Source organism: Prinia subflava, chromosome 7, assembly GCF_021018805.1.
Source record: "Prinia subflava isolate CZ2003 ecotype Zambia chromosome 7, Cam_Psub_1.2, whole genome shotgun sequence".
Lineage (NCBI taxonomy): Eukaryota > Metazoa > Chordata > Aves > Passeriformes > Cisticolidae > Prinia > Prinia subflava.
Genome location: NC_086253.1, coordinates 8,588,010 through 8,612,481, shown reverse-complemented (window position 1 = coordinate 8,612,481; position 24,472 = coordinate 8,588,010). Strand labels below are relative to the sequence as shown.

General features: G+C 36.9%; 1 protein-coding gene across 2 annotated transcripts in view; it reads right to left on the bottom strand.

Annotated features, from left to right (window-relative positions):
* Positions 1-24,472, bottom strand: part of FAM193A (family with sequence similarity 193 member A) — a 75,743-nt gene that overhangs the window by 10,081 nt on the left and 41,190 nt on the right. The window contains exons 7-19 of one of the 2 annotated variants that reach the window (XM_063401499.1): positions 22,616-22,740; positions 18,199-18,343; positions 13,432-13,509; positions 12,700-12,834; positions 11,731-11,843; positions 11,335-11,577; positions 9,269-9,422; positions 8,983-9,162; positions 6,255-6,506; positions 4,410-4,608; positions 2,871-3,143; positions 2,262-2,544; positions 1,007-1,193 (exon numbers count right to left, since the gene is read on the bottom strand). In XM_063401499.1, the coding sequence (XP_063257569.1) occupies positions 1,007-1,193; positions 2,262-2,544; positions 2,871-3,143; positions 4,410-4,608; positions 6,255-6,506; positions 8,983-9,162; positions 9,269-9,422; positions 11,335-11,577; positions 11,731-11,843; positions 12,700-12,834; positions 13,432-13,509; positions 18,199-18,343; positions 22,616-22,740 (2,367 nt within the window). The remainder of the gene's footprint in view (positions 1-1,006; positions 1,194-2,261; positions 2,545-2,870; positions 3,144-4,409; positions 4,609-6,254; positions 6,507-8,982; positions 9,163-9,268; positions 9,423-11,334; positions 11,578-11,730; positions 11,844-12,699; positions 12,835-13,431; positions 13,510-18,198; positions 18,344-22,615; positions 22,741-24,472) is intronic. The other variant, XM_063401498.1, reaches the window with a different exon arrangement.

Below are 24,472 nucleotides of genomic sequence, written 5' to 3'. Positions count from 1 at the left end.
CTGCCTCTCAACTCCTCACTGCTTCTCCTCTCCTGATGCCTTACCCTCTCTGCTCCTGGACCAGACCTGGTGCCCATCTGTTCACAGCTACACCAGTTCAGCTTGCTAAACCAGCAAAACAAAGCCCATTAACCTAAAATTCCTGTCACATTCTGCCACTTCAGCAAAATGAGTAACTTACTGTGCAGTCAGGTAACTGCACAGTACAACACAAACCCAGCATGGACATGGTGGGAACGTGTTGGAACATGCAAGGAAAAGATGGGATCCCCTCCCTGGCCCCTTTAAGCCATAGGACAAGGGCTTTTATATCACTCAAAGAACTAAGATGAAACTGTCCTGATCAAATACATAGCAAATGAAGTGATTTTTTACTTCAAATAGGAAAAACGCCAGTGACTCAAATTGTACCAGTGAACTGGTTATGAAAACAAGCTATACATAGATTTACAAGTTAAGAAAAAATTATTGTGTTCTATTGTGGCTAAGAATCTAGAGTTTTTTGTCTCTTTTTATCCCTTTTTTAAAAATATATTAAAGTGAATACTTTGAGGATTGCTATTTTTACAGATGGCAGACTAGCTCATAAATTGCCATAAAGATTTAAACTACATAAAGATTTAATACCCTATATAAAGCATACGTTTACCCAACCTCATCACATTAATTGTAACTACAGCACTACAGAGGAGCGAATGAATTTTGTGAAGTTGTTTAAATGGCTCAATGCCTCTGTTTGCAGTTTCAGTCAAACACGGCATCTATTATCCAAGTCAGTTGCTTCCTAAATCTTCTAGTCATTTTTATTGCTCTTAAATGCTTTGAACTAGAAAGGTTTATTTCAATCCTTCATTTCAAAGAGGGAAATTACTTTTTAACTGTTTTCCCAACTTCTTCAGCAAGTTCCAATGCCATCCCCTAAGATGCAGTCTGATAATCACAAGCAAGCGATAATGAATAAGTGACAAAAAACCAAACAAAAGTGATTTAAAATACAAAAACTTACTCCTCCATGGCCGAAGAACTCACAGTAACAGCAGTCACAGTATTTTCCTTCCTTCTGATTTGTGGAAGTTGAGGTACTGGAGCTATGCTCTGAACAGCTATCTTCATCCTGGCTCTCTTCTCCATCATACTGCTGATGATCATATGTGTTACTGTTCTCACAGCGATGGCCCTCACAATCAGGATCACTAGGTTAAATAAAAAAAAAAAGCTTATAAAACCCTAATGATAATAAATAAGGTAGATAATGTTTAATAATGATAATAATAATAATAATGGGTTTTTAAAAAAAACGTATACATGTTCCTGCCTCTACTAGGAACAATGGTTCTCAAACTGGGATATCAGCCACCAGTGATGGACCAAATCCTAAAGCCTTCATCCTTGCAAATAAACCAAGCAGAAGGATAAAATGATACACAGGAAAGTGATCTAAAAAACCCAATTTAGTGATTCCCTGAACAAGCAGCCTAGAGAGTTTTGGAACTGTTCTTCCTGGCTTTAAATAGGTAAAGTATTTTAGAAGTAGTGACTCTAGCTTTTTAAAATTGAATAGATTTTAAACTGCTGCCCATCTCACCACTTGTGGCATCAAGAAAGTTTCAAATGCAGTTGCAAATCTCCTGGTTCTAGACAGATTTTCAAGCTCTTGACTTAAATAAAAAAATCCAAGATCAGCTAAAACCTAAGAATTGATTTTGAAGGGGAAATAGTAGCACATCTCTTCAAGAAGCAGATACACGCTAAAATCACTGTATAAATGGCAGGATTGATATCTAAGAAGTCTGAAGTGTAGTCGGGAAAACGTGTCACTCTGTGGCAGGTTTCAAGACCATGTATGACCTCTTTATATTTTGAGCTAAATTATAGAGTAAGCTTTCCATTCCTGCTTGCCATATAATGCCAAAACGACAGAAAACAGTCATGTTATATAAGAGATTTGTGTCTCAGCAGCAGCAATCATTAACCAGCAATTAGAGTAAGAAAGAACAGTTTGACTTGTATATCCCAGGTAACATTTCTAAAAGTGAGCAAACATTTGTTTTTAAGCCTCTAAATTCAGTAACTGAACTCCACAATGGAAATTGTATTTGAAGTCTCACACCAAGTTACATCCTAAGTATCTGCAGTTCATTTCACTTGCTGAACACAAACACAGCTTTCACACTACAATGAGTGGCAAAGGAGTAGAGGTATCTATATTTTCATTTCCTTTCTATTGTAACAAAGAATGGCAAGAATAACAACAAACTTACCTGCAGACACTTGGTGGGGCACTTACAGAGCTGTCTGTGGTTGAAGTAGGAGGTGCAACTGTAGTGGGACAAAGACCTGAATGAGGATCCACAAATCCAGGGGCTGTTGCAGCAGTTTTGGGGAAAGAAGGAGCAGAAAGATTTGGAAGATGTGGTGTGGAGGCTGGAGACAATGCAGCAGGAGACAGGGAAGGAAGGGATGCTAAACTGGTAGGACTATTTCGTGGTGCAACTGGCGCAGAATGTCTATGGTCCTCTTTATTAATATTGTGGAACACTTCACCTAAATTGGGGGAAAAAAGAAAACAGTTAAAGAATAATTAGTAAGTCCCCATAAACTATCCATAAAATCATATAAAGTACTGTATATTCTCAGCTTCTATAAAAATCAGCAGTACTTCCAACACATTTCTATTACCAATTTCAAACCCTAACATCAAGGTCTTTTACAAAGATCTTCCATCCAGAAGTATAGAGACTAACTCAAGACTAATAACAGTAATTAACAAAAATCAATATTACTAAATTAAACAGTTATATAAAACCTTATGGTTAGCTCAATGTACTTGAGGCAGTTACTGAAGCTATAAGTGAGTTACAAATCCTTACCTATCGATGAAGGTCTCTTGGATGATACTTTGAACTGGTTGCTGCTTGACTGCACTGTAGTTGCTGTGCAGGAGACAGAAGAAGTGGCAGAAGAGGTTGCCATGACAACTTTATTAGCTTCCATAAAGGCATCCTGGAAATTGTACAGACATTTCTTCTTTGCAGCATTTTTTTTCTCTTTGCTGTCAGTAACTGCTGTTGTTTCATTGCTAGATGTGGTAGGAAGTGCTTCGGGTCTTATTTCTGAGAGTGCCGGTGCTAATATATCACTCCCTTCAATTGAAACACACAGAGTAATTAAGAATCACATAATTACTGAAGTGTCTTTATAGGATTTAGAATTACACATTCAATAATTCAGATGCAGACATAGAACAAACAGATTGTTAACGTAGGATTAGTGAAGGGAATCCTCCTTTCCCCCCTCTATCCTCCCAAATAATGTAGCTGGAACAAAAAGTGCTGGGATGTCTCAGAGCAGAATCATAAACCCTAAAGATCGAATTCTAAGAACGTTATTAAATGTGTTAACAAGTAGCAAATGTGCTACAGATATCTTAATCCATTTATAATTCAAAAATTTTAATTGGACAACATTTTACATGCTAAATATATAATCTCTGCTATCTGAAATCCAGGTTGGCCACAAAAAATTATAAGATGGAACAACATATCCTTTTATCAATACAAAATTATAAACCATTTATTTATTTATTTGTTTGAAATTCCAGTTAACAGAAACACCTTTGTGATAGACCTTCCAGATGAGTCTGCCACCAACCATCTCTGGGAACAGCTACCCACAACTACATTTGTAAATGGATGAGCTGTCCTACTGGGGAGGTTTTCTGGAGGTTTTAAATGCCTTTCTTTTTAAGTATCACTGTAGTAGCTTGAACAACTTAGCAGCAGATGAGTCTGAAAAAGAAAGCCAACACACAAAACCCCCAAGCCTCCTTTTTTATACAAGTCAAATAAAATAAAAAAGGCTTTTTTTTGCTAGGATGTGAATGGAAAGCTGTCTCTCTCTCTAAATTTCCTTTCATTTTCTTTCACTTTAACCACTAGGATTTCCAAATGCTTCCTGGCTTAAATTAATCCTTTTCTTGATTTATGCCTCTGTCTTTCTGAATGACAATGCAGTTATCTGTGTGCAGTATAAGAAGTAGGACAGAGTGCCTCATCACTAGTGCTCTTACTACCCTGTAGAAATAAGGCAGGCTTTTGTGGAGAAGTCTAGAAGTTACTTAAGTTTCCCTTTACTTACTGTTTCTTTACAATACTAAACTTCTGAAGACAAACATAACTCTACAATGATCATAGGTGAAAACCAGCACGTTATTTGTTTGCCTTTGGCATCTTTTCCCCAGTATGTAAGAATTTATATTTCAATTTTCAGACCAACTGGAGTAGAAGTGGCAGCAAATCTGCCAGAATCCCATTTTATAAAACCACGGTGATAAAACCCACCACTCCTGAAAAGAAACATAAAACATAAGGCTTTTAACTAGTCAGTGTGAAGTAGTAACAAACCCTCACCAGGAATTGTGTCAGGCAAAAATGTAGCAGGATTCCAGTTCTTGTCATTCATCACCTCTGAACCCCAAAGACTTATAAATTTAGAGCTATTCCAATCTGGAGTGCTCCCAAAACAGCTTGGATAAATATGATCTTGGAGAGATGCATTGAATACTTGATGCTTGTTTGTATGATTCTGAACTGGAGCTGGTGGTAATGCCTACAATAAAAACAAAGAGTTTTTTCCCCATTAATATTCTGTTTGCTTACACAGTCACTCCAACAGCAATATTCAAATCATAGTGTTTTAATTGGGAAAAGCATTATCGAAAGCATAAGAGACAGTATTTCCCAGAATGATAAAAAGACTGATTTGCTGGTAATTAATGCATCTATTACACAGATTGTATGTACATGTATATATTTTGCACTCAAAAAGCATTGCTTTTAGAATCAACTAAGAGATGAACATAAAATATCAAAATCTCAAAAAATAGTTATGTTAAGATATAATTAAAACTAGGATTTGTATGAATTTAGAACTTGCTAGGAATTTCAAAGCACGAGCTGCCTAAACAAACCAATCTTCTCTGACGTGACAATCATTACCACGGAAGACAATTGTGAAAAAGGGGATTACAAACACTTCAGCATTGAAAATAAGGGCACGAGGAAAAGAAATAAAATACATAAATCAAAAGTTCATTATTTTCCTTTTTTTTTTTCATTTTTAAGTATTAAGTGCTTCCTAACTTAAAATTAACAGGCAAGGAATACATCCTTTCCTTTTAAGAACCAACTAGGGGGAAAAAAGGAAGTACACACTTTTTCTCATTTTATAGAGACAAGTTGTTCGGGCTCACCCCAATTCTTCTTGAAAACCTTCAGAAATCACAACCACCAAGAAATTGTTTATACACATTTCAAAATTACTTTTCTCCCAGAGGCCTCATGCAACATCAACATTATATTCAATTACTGCTTCTTTAAAAAGGCCAAGGAAAAGCAGGTTTGTTCTCTTTTTATACTAGATTTGATGCAAATTCAAAGCTATGCAGAAGTAGATATCGATATTAAAAATACCAGTTGAGTCCAATGTCATTTCAGACATGAAACTCATTAGACCAAACTACTTATATACCTACTCTCTCTTTTTTATAAAGAAGGATTTTCATTATCTGCCTAATGGTGAACATGGGAGGGACTGGAATAACCTGCATTAAAGAAAATTCATATACATGGGTGCAAAGAAACACTTAACATGGTTTCAAAAGAACATCAATGGGTTGCTGATGGCACATTGCAGCTACAGAACAGAGGTAAGGAAGGGACACCCAAGGCAGGAAAACCCAAAGTGGATGTTAAGAAGGACAAAAACAGCAAGTAAGAGTCATCTTGGTGGAGTAAGACTCCTATGTCTCTGTTTTCTCAAAAATCCCAACAAACCCCAACCAAAAAAAAGAGAAGAATTCACAAAAAATTTAACTACAAAACTCAGAATATTATTGCCAAAATACAAAACTAAATTTTCTGATATATATGAAATGAAGGTTTAATTAGTTCTCTTACACTGACTGAAGTCCCATCACCACTTCCACCACGCAAGACTCATTTGACTCAACGTGTTTTCTAACCACAGTCTTCCTGACAAAAAAATACCCTCAGCCATTCTGTACTGATCTTCCAGCAGTTCTGAATGTCTTACTCCCTTGCCCCTCACCATTCTTTGCAAAAGGAATATTATAACCAAACCACGATTTAAAACAACTTTTCACTGTTTCACTGATACTCAGTCATGCTGGTTTATACAGCTGTAAAGAATATTTCCTGGGATGGGGATGCATCCATCTCCTTGGTCAGGCTTACCTTATTGTGTGTGAAGGGAGAAGCAGTGTACAAGGTGGGATGGATAAGTGGGCGAGGCAGATGAGGAATTGTATGCAATGGTATATGTCCATGGATGTGAGGATAAAGATGAAGTGCAGGATGTGCAGGTTTTTCAGGGTTCATAAACTGGTGCCCAGCAGGCAGGCGTCCAGTTGCAAGTGCAGAGACTGTGAGTCCTGAGGCTTCTTGTTTGCAAACGTGACATTCACAAGCATTTGCACCTTGGTCAGCCTATAAAAAACCCCAACAAAACCCATTAAAAACTTCCATCTACTCATCAGACAAAATCTTAGTAATCAGTAGTACTATTTCATTTTGCTTACATCAATTCATATTTTCAGAGCATCCACAGATTTTTTTTCCAGTACCAATAGGAAAGCCTCATAGTGAAGCAAAAGCACTAGTGAAGAATCTTTATCTCACTTAAAAGAATATCCTAAAAACTGAGATATTTTGTACCATACAGAGATTTAATGTCCACTCTCAGTGACAACAAGCAAAATACTGATACAAACCTTGACAGCATTTGATCATTACTAGACAATCACCTTAGTATAAAAAGAAAAAATAGAACTGGATTAATATTTTCCACAACTTTCCAAGCATATGGAAAAAACCAAAGGTGTAGGAAGTAGTGGTAAGAGTTGATCAGCTGATAAACTGCAGTTCTAGAGCCTCCACTCATGGTGGTACTCAAAACTCAACTGGACACTGTGCTAACCAACTCTCTCTAGATGATCTTGCTTTGACCAGGAAGGCTGGTCTGGATTATCCACACTCAAGTACTCTGTAAATGTGTGAGGCTGACATTCCTCATGAAAATTTCACAATTGCACCAACCATGAAAAATCCACACTTCAGAAACTTGTACTGCTCTCAAGGTATCATCAGCCTCTGTTGTCTCAAAAGAAATCAAGACTTAGAAGAAAAGCAGCCCAGGAAGAGCAGCTCCATTTCCTTTTCAGCTCATTACTTTTTCCTGCCACTGGAATCTGACATTTCACTGGTAGATAACTTTACTAGAAACAGTATCAAGAATATGTCCCAATTTCTCCTTTTTCACACCAAAGAGGCAGTTCACGTTTTTCCAAAAATGTAACATTAAATATTAGCTTTCTGGAGAGGAACTGACAGGTGATGCTCTTCTTAAATATTCCCTCCTCTCAGAAACAAGTAACTCATCACTACCACTTAAAAGCATTACAGCCTTTAACACAAGGTATATTTTAACAAATAACAGATTTCATAAACCAAATACAATGACTGAATTACTTTTGTGTATAAAGAAAACAAAAAAACACCCCAATTTTACAATAAAAGAAAATTTGTAATATCCAGAAATCAACACCAATAACAAATGAAAACAGAAAGAAGATTTCAAACAAACTGATGAGACTCAAAACCCAATTCTGACTAACTGGGTACTGAAAAGGAATCCAAGAGAAATAGAGATACTGAGTAAATTAGCACACCCAAGAGGTAATGCCAAAAAATCTCAAATTCACATGACACGTACCAGTGAAATCGATCACTTAAATACAACACTACACTACTCAGCTCTGATTAGAAGATCAGACTAAAAAAAGAAAGTCATTAAGAGTTCCTCAGAGTCATTCTGAGAATATTGTTATTCCTCGAAGAAAAAATGAGAAAAGCTAAATCCATCTTCTTATCTTGCATTTTAGTTTGCTTCCCTAAGGCAAGCAGACTTATATAATCTCATTTGATTTTCCACAACAAATACTGAATCTCTTAAACAGTTTCAAACTAGTCTGACAGAGGTCTCACCCCGTGTAATTTTTATGGCATTGGTCAGCCATACATAGAAAAAACATTCGACATACTTGCTGAAAGAAAATCAGTTTCATACTCTTAACATGTGAAAAAATACTTCCTAGTGGAAGGTCTTAAAACATTCTAACCAGAGTATAACATCTGCAGGGAGATCATTGTTGTCTAAGCTCTCAAAGGTGCACCAATATGGACTCTCCTGTGCAATAAGAAGATACAAAAGTGACAGTCTCTCTCAAAGCAGTGAGCCTGTGTTGCAGCTGCAGGGTAACTCAGATCCAAATCCACATGGTTACAAAGAAAAATCCATCAAATACTTTGCTTTGGTGCCCAGTTGTTAAACCAAACACTACTGGCAGAGCAGATAGTCTAGGGATGGCTCTCTAGGTGGTCTGACAATCTTACAGTCAAGAGGTTCATTATCTTAAACCATTAAAAACAAACAAACATCCCAAGACCCATGATGTTAAGTCATGCAACTGATTTTAATACACAGGGTTTTGCACAGAGAAAGGTAATCCTCAAATAAAATATGCAAGAAATATGTGTTAACCAAGTACTCATAACATCCACCCCCCCACCCTAATTAATTTCAAATAAGGGAATATTTAGCAAAGACCAGGTCAATCTTCCAAACAGAAATGCTTGTTAGTTTATATTTCTCATTCATATAGGCAGGAATAAGTTTTCTCCCCTTTTCCAGAAGCAACTTTCAATATAATTAGCATATTTCAGGTTTTGACAAAAAGATTATTTGACATGACAATGTAACACTTTGTTATTTCAGGTGTCAAATTTACCTCCTGATAACTCAAAATATTAAGTTAAAAATTTAATTAATGATGTAAATGTCTTCTCATTCAACAGCCAGATTTCAGAAATTATTCTACTACAAGATGCTTTTAGGTGACTGTACCTGCTGGCTGGGGTAAGAAGGTGGTGGACTATCCATTTTTGTTTCATCTTTCCTTAATGCCCTTTTTCCTAGAGACATTTCCTCCTTTTGAGTCCCTGGTGGTTCACCACTGCTTTCCCCATCTGCTTCTTCATCATCTGCTTCTGAGGAGCTGCTGCTAGTACTGCTTACCTGAGGAGACTGGACAACATCAACTCATTAACATGGGGACATTAACAAGGACAAACACTTCTCCAGTGAGCACATCCAAAACCCAGAAAGAACAAGGACATGATAAATGCTGTACCTCATCTTTCAATGCCATGTTCTCACCGCCGCCGTTGAGCTCGCTGTGGATTCCATTCATGTTGGCTACAACCTCTGCATCGTCGTAATTATTCAGTGGGTAGATATCAGCAAATTTTGCTGATAATGGTGCAACATCATCATCATCACTGCCACTGAGGGGAAAAGAGGCTTAGATAAATCACAGTGCTCAGTTATAATGAAAACAGCTAGAACAGCAAGATGAAATAAAGTTGAGGGCATCCCTTGTATAAATGTTTAAATAAGGAGTCAACAGATGGTCTTCCAAGTTGTTCAACTGAATTTACTTTTTCAAGCAAGTAAAATCAAACAACCTGCCACATAATCTCACTGAAAGTAGCAGTCACATGCCTGAATGGCAGACTCGACTGAAAATAAGATTCTCTGCTGGTTTTGGGTATAATATTATTCGAACACAGTTTTCTGTCCAAGAATGTAAGGAATTAATAATTCCAGGATATTGATGACCTTTAATTCGATGAAAAAAGCCTTATATCAATGTCTTCCTTCACAGAAACTACTAAGTGGAAAAATCCACGATGTAAAATTTGAGTTTTTCCACAGGTTAAATGTCACACCAGTAAAAAGGGAATACTGAACACATCACAGTAGCTCTTAAATTTCTCCATAGCAATTTGAGACAACCCTACATCCGCATGCTTTTCCAAATTTGTTCTAATATACTTAGTGGAATTTTTTTGCCTTACAGATAGATAGTAAAAGAATGTGTATGTTTAATTACTCACTCCAGGGAAGTGTTGCAAAGATTGGTTAGTTCATGTTGCTACAATAATCCACAGCTCTTAAACTGCACTTTTTATCTTGTTGCATTCCATAAAATACTGAGCCAAAATTTAATTACATGATAGCACCATTAGGCATATTTCAAACGTGCAATGAAGAAACAAAACACAGAAGATAGTATGAGACATAAAATGGCACTTCCCCAAGGAGCAGTGGTATTTCCCTAAAAATAGGCTTCTTGCAGTAAATAATGCTTGGATTCAACTGAACTAGCTTCTGAAGAGACAAACTGAAGAATTTTTGACAATTCAGCACCAAAATTAGTGAGAGTTTATAGAAATGGCAAAGCACACATCTAAGAATATGTAGCTGTTTTCAAGTGCTCCCCAAATGGGTTCAGAAACTACAGCTCTTTAATGAAATATTAAACTATTGGTGGTACTGGATAAATGTTTAGAGGAAATGGAACTTAGTGACTGACAGTCACCAGGAACAGCCCACACATCTGCACTGCCCTCATTCATCACAGTGTATGAGCATGGAGCACTATGGCAAATTCCCTTGACTGTACCTACAGCAGGTATTGCATTATTTCAATGTTGCCACCACACAAGTAACTCAGGGTTTTTTAAAGTATTTTGTTAGAATATCACATAACAGAAGAGAGTCTTGGTTAGCTGTACCCATACTGAGTACAAAAGACATCCTACCATGCAGCTTTAACTGCTTGGAATTACAAAGGGGTGGAAGTCCACCATTAGACTAATAGCTCAAATCTGATAATGACTTTGATTGGAGTGTAAGAAATTGGGTGGCAGATACTTCTGACAGAGACAATTTTAGATGCAAGACACATTAATACTGGTTCAACAATCCTAAAATCCACATAATAAAGAATTTTTTTGGAAATAAAGTGATTCATATGAAACGATGATCTCTCAAAGAAAAGAATGCCAGTTCCCTTGCTCAGTTTAGGAAAATCTGACATTTGAACACGATGCTCTAAAATAGATCAATATCTGATGTCCTTTTAATTGCAAAGCAGAAAAGCAGCCACTAAAAAACTTCTAGTAATACTGGTAATACAGTATCTTCAGAAATTTTCAGAAATTTGACACCATCTTTTTTAATACATGTATGTTTGCACACATACAGCTGGAGTTGTGGCCAGCTGAATACAGTACCATTATTAAATAATTTTCTGAGGCCAAACTAGCATTACATTAATGACAGCCTGCCAGTGTCATTTGCCTGTTTAAGTTCAACTCACTATAAAAATTTAAAACAGAAAGAGGAACTTACAAAGTTGGTGCAGAACCATTATCTGTGAGGATGAGTCTGGGATGTTGCTGAATTGTGATAGGTGAGCTGGAACCCGATCCTGAACTTGCTGAGGACATACTGGGAGGGCGGATCTCAGATAAATAATCCGGAGCAGAATCAATTTGCAGTGGTAACTGGTTAATGTGGATATCATCCGTTATGGGAGAATCCATGATGCCACACGTTAAAATGTGTGAAAGGCTGCAGTCATCACAAGTACATCTGTTCAAGAATTAAATTACAGATTTTTATGACCTTGTTTAACTAGCATTTCCTTAAAGTAACCACACTCTTTGTTCCAATAATGTATTTCTTTTTTCCTTGAAAAGGAAAGTAATGATTTATTATGATTTCATACCAAAAACATCAGCTCACCTTCTTCTATAATTACAGTTGGGACAGTCAGGCATGCTCAAACGTGATGACAGCATGTGTCTCATTGTGTCTGTGAAGTTGTTCTCCCCAGATAGTGCTTTCTTGTTATTAAGCTGAAGTAAATGGTAAAGGCAGTGTTTTAGTAGTGCAAGTCTTCCCGTTATAAATTCAATGGCACAGAATGACAAGTTACATAATCAAAAAGGCTTCTTTGGGCAAAATAACTTCAAAGCAGAATAATTCAGAGTAATTTCATGAAGGTGATGTTTTGCTTACAAAAAAGGAAGTTCAAAGTTACAAACAACAAACATTTGGCATCAATACACTTCAAATACAGTATGTTTCTACTATGAAATAGGAAAGTGGACAAGTCCATCTCCTTGACTCATTCATACATACATCTTGCACAGTATTTCTGCTGATGCATTCTGAACTTGAGCAGTTTTTTTCTTGTTTCATGATATGCACAAGAGGACACTGCTGACAAATGGAGAAAGCAAACTGACCCTTATCTTGCAAATCAAAAAAAATTAGGACTAATTTGGTAGCTACAATGGGGTATAGAGTCAAAAGTAGCTGCCCAAAACAGCATTTGACTGTATAAATGAAAAAATATAATCCAAATAATCTCCACCTGGCAGAGGCCTAATCCTGAAAGCATCTAATTTCATTATATACCTACAAGCCTTAGGTTAAACAAGGATGTGCCTAAGCTCCCACTTCTATAGATGACCAGACCTGATCCTTACCTAAGCAGCCATGGTCTTACAGCTCACTTAAGGCCAATTAGGATCAAGCAAAAAGAGGATTCTTCCTCAAGTCCTCTGAGGAGACCTGTATACCAGATGTTCTGAAGACATGGTTAACACAGGCTTATGTTCCTTATAGGAAAAAGTACTTACTGATGACTGCTTTGAGACATTGCCAATTTAAGCTTAAGTTTAGGTTTATTAAAATGTACTATCATACTCTCTCTGGCTCATGACTAGCGTTTCTTTCTGCACACTGGTACAGGAACGGACAGGTTCTCCATCCAGAGCTGACTCTATCTGAAGCCCACTGTACTCTTATGGAAAGCATGATGCACACTTGAACACTTCTAGGCTGCAGAAGAGAGTACTGAGTCTTAAACAGCAGTTTTATAATAAGGCAGAAACTTCTACTGGCCCCTCTCTGGTTACAGCTTAAAGAAAGAAACACAGTTCTGCTCAGCCCTTTCCCCAAAAAATGGATGCAGGAACTGTCTCTGGAGTCTCAACTCCAGAGTCTCAGGTGGAATCACCTGCCCTGATACTGAGGCTCATTCTCCTGTAGACATACAGGCATTTTTCAAACTCTTGAGCACAATATTCCCTACCATGTACATCAAGACAGCTCCACACTCCATGTATTGGCTGTTTTGGATCCCACTCTAAGACAACAAAAATTCCCCATTTTTTTGTACAAAGATTTTAAACACCTGCCATTCAGTCCTAAGACTAGTGTTGATGTTTTATCATGTAGTAATTGAGATTAAATACTTTTACCTGTTCCTCTTGGCTCTCACTTTTCTATATTTTAGATGATCAAATTTCATGCCTGCCATAGTTGCAGAATTAGATTGCACAGAACTAGTACAACATGCTACACTCATGTTTGCATCTTACAAATATATGCGTGGCATTAGCATAACTTAGAAGAGTACAAATAAAAAAGTCCTACCTGCTCTTCAATAAAACGCCTCTGTTTAAAAAATTCCCAGTCTTCCTTTAGCATGCGTTGTTTTGTTTTCATTGCCATCTAAAACAGAAATGGAGGAAAACTCATTGATTTAACAATAGAAAACCTACTTTGTTGTCCATTAAACCCATCTTATCTAGACTATTCTGGAAGACTTACACATGTAGTCAATATGAAATGTGTTTGATTTGCTAATAATCTGAGTCACTTAAAAGATTTTATATTCATTTACCTGATTTTTCACTTGTATTTTCCACTCGGATTTTTCCACTGTTACTCTTTATGTTAATATTTCTTCTCATTAAATAGTTTCAAAATATTCTTGAGAAAAAGTGATTGGTATTAAATACTCAACATCTCAGATTCACCACAATGCCTTAAAATCTAGAGATAATGGACTTATGGTAAGGCCTCAATGCAGGCTCCAGTGGAAACCCTGGAGTACCACACATGGAACTAATCACTCAAAGAATCAAAAGAACCAAAAGTAGTGACCTAGACTAAAACTACTTATTCCTCAAAGTTTTTCATGCCCCTTAATTTATCTATGGCTGGAAAAAGTTTCATAATTACTTGTCTCCCAAATCATACCACCATAAATGCACACAAAGTCCATAACTTTTTGTACACAAATTAATTTTTTCTGATTTAGTAAATAAATTGACTCTGAGGGAACAGAAAAGCTTTCATGAACTATAACACAACAAAATGCAAGAACAAAACTCCTTCTGTTGTAAGGTACAACATTTTAACAGCATTACTTCATCAGTGAGGAAAAACAGCTACCTGGGTTCTCTTTTACAGTTCTTTTTTTACATTTACCTAAATAATAATAAGCATCATCATCATAATTTATCACCTTACAGAATATAAGAAATTGCTTCATAAAATAGGTTAGTCAGCCAAAGACCAGTAGGTTACACCATTAGCATCATCCTTTTTATCTTCAAAAGCATGCCTCCAGAAATTCATACTTGATAAAAAGTTTCAAGTCCCACTGCTAAATTAAATATATTATTGCTATTATCATTATTTAACTTAGGAAGATGAAATCTTAAGCTGAGGATCTGAAGCAGTATTAAGTGGAAAAAATTTGCCTAATTAATTTCTGAAACTATCAGCATCATATTTTAATTACTACTGTGGATTTGGATTTCCTTTGCTCCAGTGAGATAACGCTAACACCAAAAGTGAGTTTACCATGTCCATGTGTGCTTAAAAAAAATTAAGAAAAAAAAATGCACCCATGAAATATTCTTAGATCACCCATACCATTTCTTAGACACACTAGAAGGTACTGCAGAGCCTGTGGCAAGCAACACCAGAAATTTCATCCTGGATGAACTATCAGCTCCTGGGAACCTCTGAGCTATATTTAAAACCAGCAACACTCACTGGTTTGGGTGCCCTGACACCTGAACCCTCACCATCAAAGTCAGCCACCTCCACTCATTACACTTTGTAAGAGAAGACTTCTACTGCCAGAGAACGACATTTAAAACAGCCAGTGCATTAACTGGGAGCTGTCTAAAGCCTGCCAAGAAACTGTCACTGCAAACAGCAGCATGGGATAAGCTGTGGTACCTGAGCATTAATGGGAACAGGAGCTGACACTCAAGTTTTCCTACTTCCACCTCTGCAGCCTTTCCAATATTCTGTGTTTACAAGTATCTGAAGTTATTGATTCCATAAATAATAGAAACCCACTTCTCTCCTGCCCTTCTTTTCCCCGGCGAATATTTATTTCACCAGAGCAAAGCAGCTGCAATACAAACCACATAAATCATGCCCAAGAACTCTGCTAGGGAGTGGGAAATAAATTCAAATGCCATCAGAAGAAAAGCTTTACACTAGTTTTGTACATCTGGACTGCATATGCTACTACTGCTGCCCAATGGAGAAGAGAGGGCCACTACCACCCTCTTCCTTCCTCCCTATTTATTTGAGGCTAAACACTATTTATTTGAGGCTCAGAAGTATTTGAGCTCCATCAGACAAGCAAGACAGGTGAACAAGTACATTTCCATTCTGAAATGGATGTAATCATGAAATGAAGCCAGCAGCCTGGTCAGAACAGAAACATAACATTAAATCATCTGCAAAAACTCTGATGTCCGTACATGTATCACAGGATGCTTATTTTATTCCAAATATTAAAGTCTGCACCAAATGTAAACCGCACATTTTAGCTTCCCAAATTCCATGTGTGAATCTATTTCCTTAGACTATTTCACTAGAAATAATAAAAATAATTCCTCCTGTCACAAATTCTCAGCACACAAAAATACCGACTGCTTCAGTTACCTATGCAGCCACCATAAAGCCCATAGTGTTTTGACTATGAAGTTGTCCAGGACAGTAAAAATAATAAAAATCACACATTAATATGGAGAGACAAGCAAGAAGCTCTGCCTGGGCAAAAGGTAAAAAAATAAAATTAAAAAAAAAGGAAACTCTTTGACACAAAGCACATACGACTGTCTAGCCATTACTTGTTGAAGGAACCCAGGATCTCCTCAGGTAAATGTAGTGTAAGTTTGGTAAGAAAATCAAGATCTGGATGTACAGGCTGCATACGCTCAAAACTCTCCTGTACTTGAGATACTCCAAAGATTTTCCTCAGATTTAACATGTGATTAATATAGGCACTGATACAGATGATTCCTTATCCTAAAGTTTATCACAGCATACACACATGGCCCACCAGGGTATTAAGTTATATCTGTGCACGACACAGCTATCTTACAGTCTAAAACAGTATTTGTATTGCTTGCAAGAGCTATTCTCTTTTTTTACCAACAACTAACGTAGCATACTGTAGTGCAGACTCCATCAATTATCTTTGCTGATGCCCTGTTTTGGGTATAGTTCCACAATGAGAACCATTCTTAAATCCCCTTTCCTTTTTAATCTTTCAAACACTACCAACAAAGCTTCACAATTTTGTTGGGCCAAGAAACAAGGAACTAATGAACATGCACTCACTGTTAAGATCCACAATTTCTATAGCAGCAGGGCTTTCTGATTTCTACCTTGTTGACAAAAATATCACTGCAAATTCAGGGATGATGGTTATACTGAATAATGTATTTTTGATCAAGAGAGTATAACCACAGGTTATCACCAGCACAGGTTTAAGGCATGACTGTGAGAATGCTTTTTCCTACAAATAAATACCAACACAAATATCAGTATCTTCTTTAAAATTTGATGGTTTAAGTTTTACAATTGCTTCCCTCACCCAGCCCCTCATCTTTGCAGGTACTTTGGGTCATTAGGAAATAAGTCATCATGAAATTCCCCCAGCTGGGAGAAGAGTGCCTGTCTGCATAGAACACAGGCCTCACCGAGCAAATTTAAAAAATGCTACAAGACAGGTATCTTGAGACACCTGCACGGTCACTTCATAAAAGAAATACAGAAAAGACACATAAGAGCTGATTATCAAGTGGTGCAGAACAACCAGTCAAAAGTTAAATACGAACGTGACTCTATAGAAATACCATTAAAAAACAAAAATAGCTGAATCATGGCAGTGAAGTGGGCTGTTTTCTCACTAGAGAGGCAATATCAGATAGCCATGACACCCTGATACCATGGGGAAGATGACTTCTAATAGCATAAAAGTGAGGTGATGGTATTTTACTGAGCTGCAAATATTTAGGTGCACAAAAGCAGCCAGATGAAGAGACAACTTTTTAACTCAAAGCTCAAAAATGCCATCCCCAAATAGAGAGCAAACTTTAAAAATAAAATTAGTTCTATCCTGTCAGCACTGTTAAGGCACTTGAATTAATGGTAAAAGTTCACTTAAATCTTCAATACAGGGAACAACTTCTAAAGGACATTTACAGTGTATCAAGACTAAAGTATGCTTGTCATCCATAGAAGCGACATAGCATTACTGAATCTCAAATTAGTTCTCCATATTCCTACTGCTCATAAAACTTCAAAATAGAAGGAAAGTTCTATAAAATTCTCAGTCTTCAGTCATTTCCTAGGTATTTCTTCTAGAACACTTAAGATTGAACTAAGCGGATTTTCACTCTTTTCCTCAGATGCTTTAAAAAATTGACTTTTCTGAGCATGAGACAAAAGCCACAAGAGAAATTTTTGAAGAGTATAAACAATCACTTGCAAAATAATCAGCTATTTTTCTGGAAATTAAGCTTTCAGCATTGTAGAAGTCAGCCTAATAACATGATTATTTTCTGAAATGCAGCACAAATTCGTAAGAATAAGCTAAGATCATATACTTTATTAAAGGACTGCTTCAGAGGTCTCAAATATTTATGCATCAAGACAAACTGCAGTTCCCATTTTGACAACTGTACAATGATCATCATCACACTATGAAATATGCCATAATTTTTAAAAGCTACCTCTTCCTCCAGATTTCATTTAGTGCACTTATTTATTTGGAAAGCTTAGAAGGTTTTGTGGAATGGGTTACTTTTATTTCCTATGGCTCATTTACTGGCTAATTAATTATACCATGTTCAAAGACCATTTCTAAACAATAACACAACAATCTGCTTCAACAATTTGAAAATGTCATTGTACAATCACCACTAAGTATTGGTAAGTTAATGCTTTTCTACTGTGAATGACTAACATGAATGAAAAAAGTGACATTTTGTTGCTTCAAAGCCCTGGATAAAAATACCCAAGAAATTATTCTTCCCTGAAGGCACAGTCCTGCATGGGCTGCTCCCTACATAATGAGTCTTGAGACTGCATGACTCTTACCTGTTCATCAACATAATCATCTATTCTTTTCTGGCATTCAAGCCATGCTTCAGCAACTTGGCCCATTTCCTGTTCCAGCTGATGATACCTTTGTAGCAAGGTACTATACATATCTTCACTACAGGAATCGTGTGTTGTTCCAAGCCTAAAAGTTCAAACAGCATGTGTTACAGAAGAGACATTTCACTGAAGAATCACGCTTTTAAGTTCTGCCAGCCAAAAGGAATGTTGTGAAAATGTGATTATTGACATACCTAGGCCCACGCAGCTGCTTGTATCCCAAAAAACTGAGCATTTTTAGTAGTTTTCAAAAAATATCCAAACCCTGCTTATTCCAATCTTCTGCAACCAACAATAGCAAGAATGTGGGAAGTGCCACATTGCTAGAGCCCCTTTCTCATGAGCAACCAGATGACAAACCTATTCGTTCAAATTTTGTTGCTTGATATATTTATCCTTCCAAATTCTATGGGCTAAATATACATGTTGACTATCCACTGCAGAGCTACATAATGAAAATAAAGCCAGAAGCTTGTTAACAGAACTCTCATGACCAGTGCTAGAATGATTACTAGAGGAGTTGGAGTTCCAGGTGGGAAATGCGCTGTAGCATGAGGCAAGTGAGACACAAGCAGTTATCTACTATCACTTGAGCAGCATGGAATTCAAAACAAGGGGATGCCAGTCACTGCTGACTGTCTCTGTGAGGAGCCCCAGAAATAGGAGACAGACTTACCTCCCTTCCCACTGCTGCATCTTTCCATAGCATAATGATTCTTGAGTAAATATGCCAACTCCCAATACATTCACTTTACAAATAATAAAGGACAAAATTCTACTCAGTAACATGTGTTTAAATCACACTGAATTGTACTGACCTGTCAATTGACACCAATAAACTGAAGCTTTACAACATTTTTCTAACTCAGTAATTAAGGAGAAACTGTGATAATTAGTCACAGAGGTCATGTAGCAAATCAAAGCCAGTACCAAAAAAACCAGAATTGAAGCATCTCAAAACGTGATATTTAAGTCCAGTTCCAACACATCAGGGAGGTTTGTTACAGATTTTCATAGCAATGAGATGTCAACCCAACCTCAAACCACATAGTCCTACCTGTCACCTGGTGAAGAACTAAGCACTTAATTTTAATTTGGCAATTAAGCACAATGAAGAGCTGAGCAAACAGACAACTCAGTAAGTACTAAGTTAAGAATCTGCCAATAAATTCATATTTGTTTTGTTAGTTTTGCCCAGAACCTGCAACACAACCATTTAAGAAGGGTGCACAAGCAACTCTGCACATTAAAATTTGGGATGTCTGTGGGCTGAAGAGTACAAAAAAGAAGTTTCAAGGGATACAGTGCCCTTAGGATACAACACCTCCTTACTATTAGTGCAAACATTTCCATTCCTGTTACTAGACCACATCTTACTACTTTTTTTGGAACCTCTGTTTCTGGTATGATGTAATTATGTGAAAATCAGATCCCTACCACATAAAAATCAGTAATTGGTTCTCATAACGGCTCCTAACTAGTACTATTCTTTCACACAGTAGTTGTGCACAAAGTATTTTTTAAAATGTGCTCAAGTTAGAGGCAAAAAACCTCAATCTTAAAAAATTTGTATTAGCAATGCAACAACATTTACACTTTAATTTTTTATTGTGACTCTGAGTAAAGCTAGTGGTACTAGTAAGTACACTTTCATCCCCCAAGGCAAGGGTAAAGCAACAATTTAGTTAACATTTCAGTCCTCTAAATGAAGGTAGAATATGTTCCTAGACTGCAGTAAAAAAAAGGTAATAAAAAGGATAACACATATATAAAATTTAACAGGAATTGCTCACTTGAAAGCAACTGAGACTTCCAAGCCATACCTGTTCACAAACCGTATGCCTGCATATTTTGATCAGGAACACAATTGTTTTGGACAATGGCATTTCACCAAAGCTCTGCAAATATCCTCACCACTGTCCCATCCCATGCTGCGAAAGTAAGGGACAAAGAGAAGCCCCATATATTGGTCACTTTTTTGGTCACCACATTCCAATAAAGCAGTGTGGTGAATGCAGCAGACATCTCAGAGGCCACACATAATCAGAAGCATCTTAACCCAATCAATATTATTTAACCTCTAAGAAACTCTTCATATTGACACTTTCATCAGGAGGTACTACCCATTCACCTTTGAAAGGACTGAATTTCCTCAAATACTCCCTATGAAAATAAATCCCTATGAAATGCTGTGTCTGACCCAGAAGCCCTGCTGACCAATTAACTCTTGCTAAGCCATGGACAGCCCTTACAGCTGGTCTGCAGACTCCCAAACCAGCCATTGCTGCTGACTGTGTAGCCAAAGGAGATACAACACCTTAAGGCTCTGGGAGTTCATCCCAGCAGATGTCCCCTGTCTGCTGTGGAATACTGACACAGCTCATCTTGTATCACCTAAGCAAACTCCATCCCCACAAGGCTGCTGTTTAAACCTCCCCATGTGAGCACCTTTTCTAGCCTAACTTCTGATAAGCATCCTTGGAACTAACCACAGAACACCAACTACATATTTTGAAAAAGCCAGAGATACACAAAAAATTTTAGTGATTTAAGCAAAGGATGAAAGGAAGGACAAACACCCAAAATCTAAGTGAAGCTGAGATGTCAAAATGCCATTTCACATTTCTCTTCAGGAAGAGAAAATAATGAGCCCAATGCTCTTTTGCAAAGAAACTCTGGAAATACTTTCTCTACTGCACCTAAGTGATTCTCTGCTGACCAAATGTCCAGAGGACTAGGCTGATCCCTGCTTTTCTACGTGAGGCTTCTGTGAAGGAACATTTCTCCACTAATTTCCAGTGGAAGGCAGAAACATATCATTCCCAGAGAAATCTAATTCTGTCACTTCAAGACACAAAGAATTCAACAATAAAATCCTGCGAGTCCATAAATAGAAACGAAATCTATATTTATCAGAGAAAAATAAGACATACACTATATAACCTAGAAATGGGAAGCTTGTGCTGAACCTTTCCTATCAAAAAATGATTCATGTCAATTAAACTAGGCAAAACTGTAAGTTCAAGGGTGTTTCACAAACTACCTAGAAAACACAAATGCATTTGAAAAGAAACTCCTTCAGGAAGAGGTTCTGTTTTCATCATATTTGTAGGCTTTGAAGGTGGCTGTCACCCCACTGACAGCAGAAAAACATCTTCTGTTGCTCTGACTTTAATTGCAGTAGCACAGAACCAGTAAATGAAATAAAAGATGCTTTTGTTAAGAAGTAACCATAAAGTTCACGTGGACCATTCTCAGCTCTGCAGATAAAGGCAGTATAAACCTTTCTATATAGTCAGAATTGCTGGAGTAAAGAGATGTAGAGAGGCCTTGTCAAAAAGCATGGACACAATGAAGGATAGTCACAGAAAAAGAAGCCACAGATCACTGGAAAAATACACAATCAAACAACATGCTGTTGAACAGAGCAACAAAATCAGCTGTTGGGGTAGGGGGAGAAAGGCTTTCAATATCAACCCAGTTTCATCTAAACAAATCAGGTAACTTATGAGGGACTCTAGAATTCTTGCTGATCCTGGCAACAATTCAACTTCTTTGCCTCTTCTTTTTTCCTTTCTAGTATCTACTACAAAAAAGGAGGACTCAAAAGAAATTTTTTTTATTCACTGTGTGCAACATTTCTCATAACAGAATTAGTCAAACTGCTCTTGTACCATGGAAAATTACCCAAGACAGTACCTTTAAAACACATGTACACAGATCATAAATGGCTTTTCATCACAAACAAGACTGAGAGGTCAACGTGAACCACCCACGACTGCATTTTAAAAATGTTCAGACTTAGGGGAAAGAAAACTTCTATTAATACCTCTTCCCTAGAAAACCCAAACACTTGGGCTGTACACAAATAAAAGCAGAGCAGCCCTACTAAAAAAATATCAGTTTACTGCCTCGGGAGCTCTAAAGCCATGAGACCTACAAGCATAATACAGTAAGGGGGTTTCTCCAATCAAAAGACAGCTTAAAACTCCACATTCAGTTCTGTGCACTATGGCAAATAGAGAGTAATGAGGCTTTAATTTGCTTGTAGAGCTGTAAAAACAGCAGCAATGCCTGATAATCAGAAATAGTAATATTCTGTCATACCATCAGTATTTACACAGGATGCTGTCATTTTACTGGGTAACTTACAACTAAGCAAATTAGGGTTGTAATTCTTCTAACAAGCAAGTTAAGACAGCAGCCTGTTCAATCAACAAGACTCATTTCCAGAGAGAACAACATCCACAAAGATTTTTACCAATTCAATCATAGCAGTGTATATCTTTTAATGCTGTGGTTGCAAATAGGGGTTTTCATTTCTTCTTGAAACCACAAAACAAAAGTTAAACTCTACCTTAGCTGTGACACCAGTGTTGGCAAGCTATTCTGCAGGAGTGGCTCAGAAAATACCAGATTTTCAAACAGATGCTTGTTGTGCAATTCCCATGTCACCTGAAATTTCTTCAAATGTTCATTTTCCTATAATGATAAAACAACCAGAAATAAACTAGAGTTAAGGAAAAAACCAAAATTCAGCAAGATTTTTTAAAGTCTAATTTCCAACCTACAGGCTGTATGAACCAGCTCGGATCTGATACAACTTTAATACCCAATCCTTCGGAATTGAAGCAATTTTTAACGACTTAAATAACCATAGCATCATTCTTTCTAAATTGTCGCGAATTTGAGAAAAAAATAATTATTTAAAAAAATCACCAGTCTACATTATTCGAGGTTCCCAGTCATTTCTGCACCAAAAGAGATATTTGATGATCTAAACCTGTAATTTTCAGGTTTTCTTGTCAAACAATTGTCTTCTTATGATTATTTTCCAGGTTTTTTAACTTATCTAGACACCTATGCATTGTCAACCTATAATCTTTATTCAAAAGGGACATAAATAAACAATTCTCCTCAACTGCAGCTCAAAGAATGAAGTTCTCTAAATCGATGAGACCAACAGCTAACTTCTCTAGTAAGCAGAACATTTTTGTATTTGAGGTTATTTAACACAAAATTGTATGTAATTTCAAGAGCTAAACCTTAAACCTATTATCATTAAAACAGAAGAATTCAAAACACATAAAATTACTTTTCAAAGCAGCAAGTTTTCCTACATATAGCCAGCAGTATGTAGGTTTTCTATACCAGGACTCCCCCACACAGCAGAATTAAATGCAAGCATTCTGGCTCTCAGATCAGCAAGATGGCCTTAAGCACTATAACCCCAAGCACCCAGAAACACCATTATACTCTGGAATTTTAAAGTTTTGTTAATAACAGTGGGTTAAAAAACAAACCAACCAAACATATTTATATCACACCTGAAGACAAGACTATCAGCATTTAAAAAAACAGGGGTAGGTGGTGCGGTTTTTTGAGTTGCACATGTACTTTTTCATTTTGAGTATTATGTGTTCAAAATACTTTAAATTGCTATTAAAATGCTAATAATTTCTCAAGGCTCACTGAAACAGGTTAATTTCTTAAGGGATTTCCATGTTATACTGTGAACAAAACAATCAACACTTATCTACAAGTTCTTGTGTATCAATTTGTGCAGATTATGGTATTTCTCACAAGCAAGTTTTCTTCTCTAGTCTGTATGCTGTGTACTTGAGGACCCTTCTGTACTGACCAGAGTCTTTCCAATTTGCTGTCAGTATAATCTCTCATTCCCTGCATTGGTGGGGCACAAAGCTTTGGTTCCTGCTTTTGAAGTCACACGGATTCCTTTAAAAATGCAGGACAACTGTTCATAATTTCATTGAGAAATCAGTTTCCCACAGGTGAAGGTTCAAGGCATCATATGCCTTTCTAAGTACTCTACATGCAAAGCTTTCATCCTTAAAACGAAGGCAGCACTAAGTTTAGAGATTTTGCCTGCCTGTTATGTATTTTGGCTGAAAAGATTCCTTCTTCCACAGTGTACTGGTATCTTGAGAGGAAACATCCATGCACACTGAAAATCTAGTGACCCTACTACCTGTACTGAAAGCTGTGACATACTACTCTGTTTAATGAAAAGGTTATTTAATAAACCTAACGAAAGAGACAGTATCCTACATTCTCATATTTCAGTTTCTCAAAGTCACAGCTTAGTAGAAAGATGTTTTCAGTACTGACTGGGCTAAAGAAGGAAAAAGACAAGAAAAATCTGGCATATTTTGTGTTTTCTTATGCTTCATTTTTTAAAAGAGGAGAATTTTAG